Source organism: Ruditapes philippinarum, unplaced genomic scaffold, assembly GCF_026571515.1.
Source record: "Ruditapes philippinarum isolate M1 unplaced genomic scaffold, ASM2657151v2 ctg17654_1_1_1_1, whole genome shotgun sequence".
Classification (NCBI taxonomy): domain Eukaryota; kingdom Metazoa; phylum Mollusca; class Bivalvia; order Venerida; family Veneridae; genus Ruditapes; species Ruditapes philippinarum.
The window spans coordinates 7,618-16,400 of NW_026867326.1; the positions used below are offsets into that span (position 1 = coordinate 7,618).

The 8,783-nt window shown below is 30.3% G+C and overlaps 1 protein-coding gene across 1 annotated transcript; it reads left to right on the forward strand.

Annotated features, from left to right (window-relative positions):
- Positions 1 to 1,470: 1,470 nt before the first annotated feature.
- LOC132735727 (methyl-CpG-binding domain protein 2-like) lies at positions 1,471 to 8,452 on the forward strand. Its single transcript, XM_060722716.1, has 2 exons — positions 1,471 to 1,686; positions 7,363 to 8,452. The coding sequence occupies exons 1-2, from the start codon at positions 1,666 to 1,668 to the stop codon at positions 7,681 to 7,683; spliced, it is 342 nt and encodes a 113-aa protein (XP_060578699.1). The 5' UTR covers positions 1,471 to 1,665; the 3' UTR covers positions 7,684 to 8,452.
- Positions 8,453 to 8,783: the final 331 nt, after the last annotated feature.

The following is an 8,783-nucleotide window of genomic DNA, read 5'->3' on the forward strand; positions in this document are numbered from 1 at the left end:
AGCTGCCACACGGCACTTGACACCTGCTGTTGTGAAGTATAAAATTCTATAACAACAATATTCTGTAATGCACAATTGTGCTTATCTGATGCATAGTATCCCTCTCGTTGATTGAATAAAGTTGTATTCAAATTTGCCCTGAAGGTTCGTTGGAATCCAACTATTCACAATAAACTTCAGCGACAAATACCAACAGAAAGCTCATAAATATAGCAATTTTACATATATCTTCACCTTTGTTTAGAATTAAAGATGAACATATATTTGTTAAGTTAAAAAACTGCAAATGTCCTCCATGCATTTTAGTATAGAAGGGTCAAGTGGGCTACCGGGTAAACCGAGGGACCTTCTGCAAGCTAGGTGGTAAGAAACCCCACGAATCTCAGGTGAATTTGCACGGAAAGTGGTGATACACGATTGATTCCACAAAACCATCAGGTTACACCCTGGTATTTTAATAAAAATCTTGTTATCAAATTATTAAACCCATGTTTTTTAGGATAAGCAATTGATATTCAAAAGTATCCGTTTTTCAGCACTGCGTTCTTCCTTTAAATAAATTGTATTTACTTCTTCACTTGAGTCATTGTAGTTAATAAACGTTCTTTATAGTTTGAGAATTCAAAAGACATTTCTTAGGTTTTTAATCATTCAAAAATTTATATAGATTTATGTTTACAATGTTTTCCACAAAGAAATCCACATTTGAAAACTATTCAAGGAACACAGTATAGAACTCCCCTTCAGTATCGTTGTAAACCGAAACTGGGATAGTTTAAATACGCAACAATATAAAACGACAAATTCATGAACTAGGCTGATAATTTACTTCGCCCACTCACGGTACCATGTACACTACGGTTGGACAATTCACCACGGTGTACCGGTTAATGCAATATTACCGTCCTATCAGGAAATTTGGTAAATGTTTGATGTTCTCCTGTACGACCTGTCAACAGAATATTTGGTAAAATTTCAATGTCCAGCTGAATGTCTTATGTCGAACCCTGCGCTCAATTCACACACTTAACCGGGCGTGTTTAGATGGTCAACAATGATATTTACGCTTAAGTCAGGAATTTAGTTTCAGAATTTTTGTAAACGGAACTTTTAGACTAAAGGTGGTAGACATAATACATAATACTTATAATTTTTTAATATATTATTTTCAATTAACAAGCAAAAGGTAACCATAAACCATTTACTAAAGTGAAGGCAAATTGAATATTTATGTGTTAGTGAAATTCATGATCACTTTTCATAAATAATGGGAACGATTAAAATATGAATTTAGTTTTAGGTTTAATTAATCGACTGTTTTACACTTGAAGAGGAGAACGATATGTTTTCTTTCTAAAACGCAACTTCATTATAGATTACATCCCTTCGTTGCAAATTTATATCAATTTTATACATTTAAGCTATATCTGACGGTTTATCATTTGTTAAATTTTAATTTGCACGGCTTTTAGAATCAAGTAAAATAAGCTAAAACAAATAAATGAGTAATGGATGGGAGCTGATAGCTTTGAATTAGGATTTTAAAATCTTCCGATTCTCGTTCATTTATTCGTCAATAACAGAAAACGGAAATTGTCGGAAAAAATTACGGACGATCCCGGAGTAGACCGGAATAATCGGATACATTCGCTACTACAGTACAAAATGGAGTCGAGCAGCAGCACTGTAAGTGGTTTTTAAATGTTTATCATTATTTCATCGTGCTTTTGCAGATATTTGATTGCTATTTGCGATCATTTTAATGTCTTTAACATTTCCATATACTGGCTTATAGTACGGTTGATTGAAAAGTTTCAATTTTCTCGATAATGTGAAAACTTTGAAAAGGGGCGCCCACAGGGTTTTTGTTTACGATGCTGTAAAGTTTAAGATTTCTTTACTATGTTTAGGCAAGCATATTTATAGTCATTGATAATAACATTTACACGAACCATATTGCGTTATTTTTGCAGGTCATGTTTATTTCTTGTAAAGAGCATGCAAAAATAATACAGTAGCAGACTGATGTGCAAAAAAGCACAACAGACATTTTAGGCAAATTATTGAAAAAGTTTGATGTTCTGTCAGAAATATTTGTTAATCATAATTTTATTGCCTATGCAAATTTATTGCCTAATTTTTATTGGTTTTTCTTTGCCTTATAATTATATGAAAGGTGAAATTTTGACAGCTACTGATAGGAAAAGTGCGGTACGTTACGATACCGAAATCAACTTTTCATTACCGAAATCAACTTATAAAATCACAATTAAGCGTTTTATGACATTTTTTTATAATAATATATTACAATAGGTTAAGTTTGACTTTCATGCAAAAAATCAGTTCGAAAGAATCTATTAATAATGAAATTAGAAACAAATAACTAAATATCAAGATTATTCCCTGATTTGTCACGAACCAAAATATATGTTAAAATACCGAAATCGACTTGTTAAATCACAATTAAGCGTTCTATTATATTTTTTCCATTATAATCTATTACAATAGGGTTAGTTTGACTTTCATGCAAAAAATCAGTTCGAAATAATTATTTATAATGAAATTAGAAACAAATAACTAAATATCAAGATTACTTCGAACCGAAATATATGTTACCATACCGAAATCGGCTTGTAAAAGTTAAAATAAACATTTTAATAGATCTTGTTTAATTAATTGATATAAAGTCATTCAAACTGAACCATAAACAAAGGAAAATGATATTTAATTATAAAAATGATGATGTTATAGACGGATATGTATATTATATCATGATTACTTCCCTTGTTATTAATGTGTTGCATTACCGAAATCAAATCAGATTTCATTTCAAAGATGTGAACAACCCCTAAATAATTTGCATGAATTTCAGAAATAGTTGATTGGAAATAATCACAGTATTTAATTTGAATCCAATGATTATGATTTGATTAAAATAAAAAGACGTAGCGGTAGCCATTCATCATAACACCTTTACTAATAAGGAGCAAGCATACACGTGCTCGGACAATGGAGGTGTTAGTTGACATAACATATTCGTTCACCGCAATCCTTTAATATACATCGGCGCATGGAAACTTTAAAGTATCCAAACAACATAATTAGACATAATTATTTTACATGAAATTAAAGCTGCTTGTCTCCATTAAGACAAAAAGCACATTACAGTTTAATATAAAATGACGTATAGCGACCATCCCTATATAATATATATCAAAAGACTTTTTTTATAGTTTTATAGTATAAATATTTCAGATCTAGTAAGTTGGTAAAAATATAATTTTATATTAAATAAATTGTCAAAAGATCTGTTTTAACTAATATATAGGGGTGGTCGCTATACGTTTCCGTAGAAAACATTTCGGTATTATTACCAAATTGCATATCAGTTGTTCCAAAAATGTATGCAATTTTTGATCCCGGATATTTAACTACATATTCTACTTATTGAAAAAGTGTTAAGTCATGATTTTATGTTGATCGATTTAAAATCATTTTAAATTTCATATCTGTAAACAGCATAAATTTATGGAATGACTGGTATATATTTATATGATGGAAAAAATGGAACACTTTATACTGACAAATTTCAATTATGAAATGTTGTATCTTGTACGATTTGACATGTTGTGTATTTCTGTATTACTTTTTTTTTTCAGCATTGTCATAAAAGATCATTCAAATGTAGAAAGTACGGCTGAAAATATACGTCGCGAACCAAGGCTAGTTTGGGATGAAAATAAAGTACCCCAATTTAGGACTTGTCTTATTAATAGTAATGATTTGCTTCAACGATTAAACGACGAAATTATTTCGCGCGTTCATCCGATTGATCACGTGATACACGAACTGAATGAATTGTTATCTACAAACGCATATAACGTATTTGGTAAATCCGATTGTGTGAAAGATAAATATTCTCGGTATCCAAAAAATAAATGGTTTGACACAGAATGCTTTAATGCGCGAAAATCATTCAAAATAACGCGCAATGCATTTATTAGACAAAAAAATGAAGAAAATAGACTTGCTTTCATTCATTCGCGTCAATATTATAACAAAAGAAAAAATGCTGCAAAAAGAAAATTCAAAATAAACGAAGGTAAACGAATCTCAGAACTAGCAAATAAACAGCCGCGGCAATTCTGGAAAAATGTTAAAAAAAGTTATAAACGTAAACAAGAATTAGCGAAAAATTTAACAGTCGAGCAATTGTTCGAGAATTTTAAAGAATTATTTGGTGAAAACGCGTCCATAGAGTCAGAAGAGCCAAATCTGGATCAATATGTACTTTCAGACGACGATCTTAACTGCGAAATTATGGAAACGGAGCTTCATTCCGCTGCATTTATTGCAAAATAATAATAAATCCGCTGGTATCGATGGTCTTACAGCTGATTTTTTTAAAGCAGCATACGACATTTTGTCGCCTCTATCATTATATCTTTATAAAAGTTTGTTTAAATAAAGCGATTATCCGGAATCGTGGGGTAAAGGCATTATAACACCAATATTTAAAAAGGGCGATATAAACGACCCAAAGAATTACCGCGGTATTACGCTAATAAACGTAATAGCCAAAATCTACTCCAAAATTTTATTAAACAGATTAACGAAATGGACAGAAAAAAACGAAAAGATATCAAAAAATCAGTTTGGATTCCAAAAAGGGAAGTCGGTTGTTGACTGTCTGTTTATTTTTCATTCAGTTGTTTTAAAAGTTCTAGAAAATGGAGAGAAACTATACAGTGTATTTATTGACTACGAAAAATGCTTTGACAAAATTGATAGGTCTTTTCTATGGAAAAAACTTTTAATGGAAAATGTGAGTTAGATATAATGGCAAATTTTCGGAATTTTTCGACTCGAACCTCGGTTTGAAGCAAGGAGACCCCAGTTCTCCTCTGCTGTTCATGCTATTCGCAAATGACATTATTGATAACATTAATACAAATTTAGATGGTTTATTTACTGTAAACGAGCTCAAACTATTTTTAATCCTTTTTGCCGACGACCAGGTTCTGTTTGCAAAGTCGCCGACATCATTACAATCTATGCTTAAAGATGTTGAAAATTATTGCACAAGGTGGAATATGAAAATCAATACATCAAAGACCAAGGCAATGGTTTTTGAGAAAGGACGTCATCATACACAGTATGATTTTTTCATCTATAATACAAAAATTGAGATTGTTGAAACGTTCAAATATTTGGGTTTAACCCTTTTTAAAAACGGAAATTGGTTCAGAAGTCCCAAGGGAACAAAGACTTTGTAAATCATGTAATATGTCAATGGTCGAAAATGAATACCATTTTTTGATGGTCTGTCCACATTTTAGAGATTTGAGAAATAAATATTTTAAACGCTATTACTGCCAGTGGCCGACTTTGAATAAATTTAGGGCTCTCATGTCAACAAACTCTACAAAAGATTTATTGAATTTAGCTAAATTTGTTTACTTTGCAAATAAAAGAAGAATTGTGTAATTTTTTTTCATTAGAATCACGTAAATATTGTTAATATTTCAATAGGGTTATATATATGAAATGATACATTTACATGTTTATTCGACATTACATAATCATGATACTTTTTTCAGAATAATGTTTCATTAAACAATCTCTTCTGATAACTGTATAATTTATTATGTAAAAAATGCATTTTGTTGTTTGCTTTTCTTTCTTCTATGTTTTTGTTCACACTGTACAATAGAATTTGTATAGGCTATAAACATTGTTAAAACATGTTTAATGCTGAATAAAATTTTCGTATTCGTATTCGTTTTAAGTAAGGTGTGAAGTAATTAAGACAGGAGGTACAGTTGGCATACAATGTATGTTAAAGATAAAAGATTATAATGAACCATCTGTTTATGTCGTAATAAACATTTAAATAAATGACTAAAATTTAAAAATATTATATTAAAGAGAACCCATAACAAATGTTAGCGATTTGTTAATATATAGTTTAACTGTTCAATAAAAGAAAGACACAAACTTTCCAATTTCCAATTTTACTGCCTGATACATTATACAATTTTTATGGAACATTTTTAGAGCAGTCGAATTATATATCTGTATTCAAATTTATAATAGAAAATCATAAACTTCCGGTTGAAGTTGGATATTTTTTCTTCATAAAACATAAGCATGTACAAATTTTTTAAATATCTTTAACTCATATTACAGAGTATTTTATGTTTCCATCATAGTCCGATCATAGCTTTTTAAAAATATGATTTGATTAGAAAATTGTTATGCACGACAATCACGTGCAGATATATAACATGCTTATATGGCGGTATTAGACTTTTTCTTAAATCATTATATTCATTGCTTTCTAATATGAAATGGTATTCGTCTTCTAAGACATTACATGAAAAACATTTGCTATCATTTAAAGGTGTATTATTTGGTTTAGTTCATCTACCTGATTCTATGTGCAATCTATGAGATGATATACTCTTAACCTAGTGAGATCCGTTTAACATTGATAATATTTAGATATGGTTGAAACTTAAAAACAGAAATATGTCTATAAAATAGAGCTCTACTAGAGTTATCTAATCTAATATCTACTAATTATATACATAATTTAAACTTCACAGCTGATTTCGGTAATGCTAAACACATAACGGGTTGTTTAGAACAAAGGGAAGTAACTCAATAATTACATTTTTGTTAATAACATCAATAAAATACAATATTTTCAATAGATTTTTTAACTGAAAGTCTATTTCATTATTTTTCATCAAATAATGAAGAAATAATAGCAATATTCTAACTAGTTTTAGTTTTTACGAGTTGATTTCGGTAATGAAAAGTTGATTTCGGTAACTTTACCGAAATCAAGTTGATTTCGGTATCGTAACGTACCCGGAAAAGTGTATTTTATAAGTAAAATTTATCAGGAGGACTTAGGGCACTATACTTGTTATAGGTAAAGAGTCAACCCGGCCCTATACCAACTCGGCACAGGTCAACACGGCCCACTTTTGAAAAAAGCATATTAAACGTATTAACTTTTTTATTACTGTACTTGCATGTTATCCAGGCAAGTTGTTTCAAATGACAAATAAGAGATATCTGGTATATTATTATATAACTGTACAATATACTTCTGTAGAATTAAAGTATATTTAGAGGATATTTCTTTTGTTCCTTTTTGCAGATTCTTTAAAAATTAGTTACCTTTGATGCTTTTGTTTATAAAGTAATCTTCAATAAAATATTAAATAAAAACGTGCCAAGTTGGAATAGGGCCGAGCTGACTCGGGGGCCGATTACGTTTTAGAGCCGAGCTGACCCTGACTCCTTGTTATATAATAATATATTTAAACATAGCTTTTTTATTTATATTAGAGTTCACCAGCTTCTTCAGTAATGGGGCAAGAATCGGCTGATTCTGAAAGTGCAGGGATAAGAGGCAGGGGTGGAAGAGGGAGAAGGACTAGAGGAAGGGGAGGTCGTGCAGGAAGTCGAGTTGTGGAAGGAGACCAAGGTGGATCAAGTGCTGGAAGAGGTAGAGGACGGGGAAGAGGACGAGGGAGAGGACGAGGGAGAGGACGTGGAAGATTGGGCACTGGTCAGCCGGTGCATAGAAAAACCGGAAAGCACCGGATAGCACCGAAAAACCGGAAAGCACTCAAATTTCTCATAAAAACATATGAAAACGTTAATTAATCGGCTTGAAAGTGTTACCAATCGATTTATTAGATCAAAATCTTACAGACAAGTCATTTTTTTAAAAATATATTGATAATTATTACGAGTATTTAGGAAAATAGATATATCGAGTGCTTTCCGGTCCTGTTAAGATACATGTACATAACCGGATAGCATTATTGTTTATCGAAGTTATACATGAAAACTTTATTTTATTGGTTTGAAAGTGTTACCAATCGATTTATTAGATCAAAATCTTTTAGACAACACGTTTTTGTAATTGTATTATGATTATTATTACGATTATTTAGGAAAAAAGATATATCGAGTGTTTTCCGGTCCTGCTAAGGTACATGTACTTAACCGAATAGCAATATAGTTTATCAAAGTAATACATGAGAACTTTATTTTATTGGTTTGAAAGTGTTACCAATAGATTTATTAGATCAAAATCTTTCAGATAACATGTTTTTATAAATATATATTGATAATTATTACGAGTATTTAGGAAAACTGATATATCGAGTGCTTTCCGGTCCTGCTAAGATACATGTACATTACCGAATAGCAATATTGTTTATCCAAGTAATACATGAAAACTTTATTTTATTGGTTTGAAAGTGTTTTCAATCTATTTAGTAGTTGAAGCTCTGTATATCATGACGTTTTTATAATTATTTTATGTTTCATTACGCGATTTTCAAAGTTGCTACAAAGTTGTATTGATTGCTTTCCGGTAATGCTAAAGTACATCTACTTTACCGAATAGCACTCGAATATTTATATAAATCACATTAAACCTTCATATTAATTATGTGAAAGTGTTATAAATTGATTTATTAAGTTGAACTTATTTTATTTAAAAATATTATGATTAGTTACACGATTTTTCAATCTTGCTCATACCATATATCATATTGTATCATATTTCTAATATTTTATAGGTTGTGTGAAGGACAGAAAGATGATGTGTAAAAAGTACCAAGAAGTTATTCAAAGCATTGAACCATATTTATTATTATTATATTTTATATATTATGTAAAATAAAGAAAAAATTTCGTTCAGTTATGTCTTTATTTTGACCATACTATGTGTACCGAAAAGCAATGTGGTCATC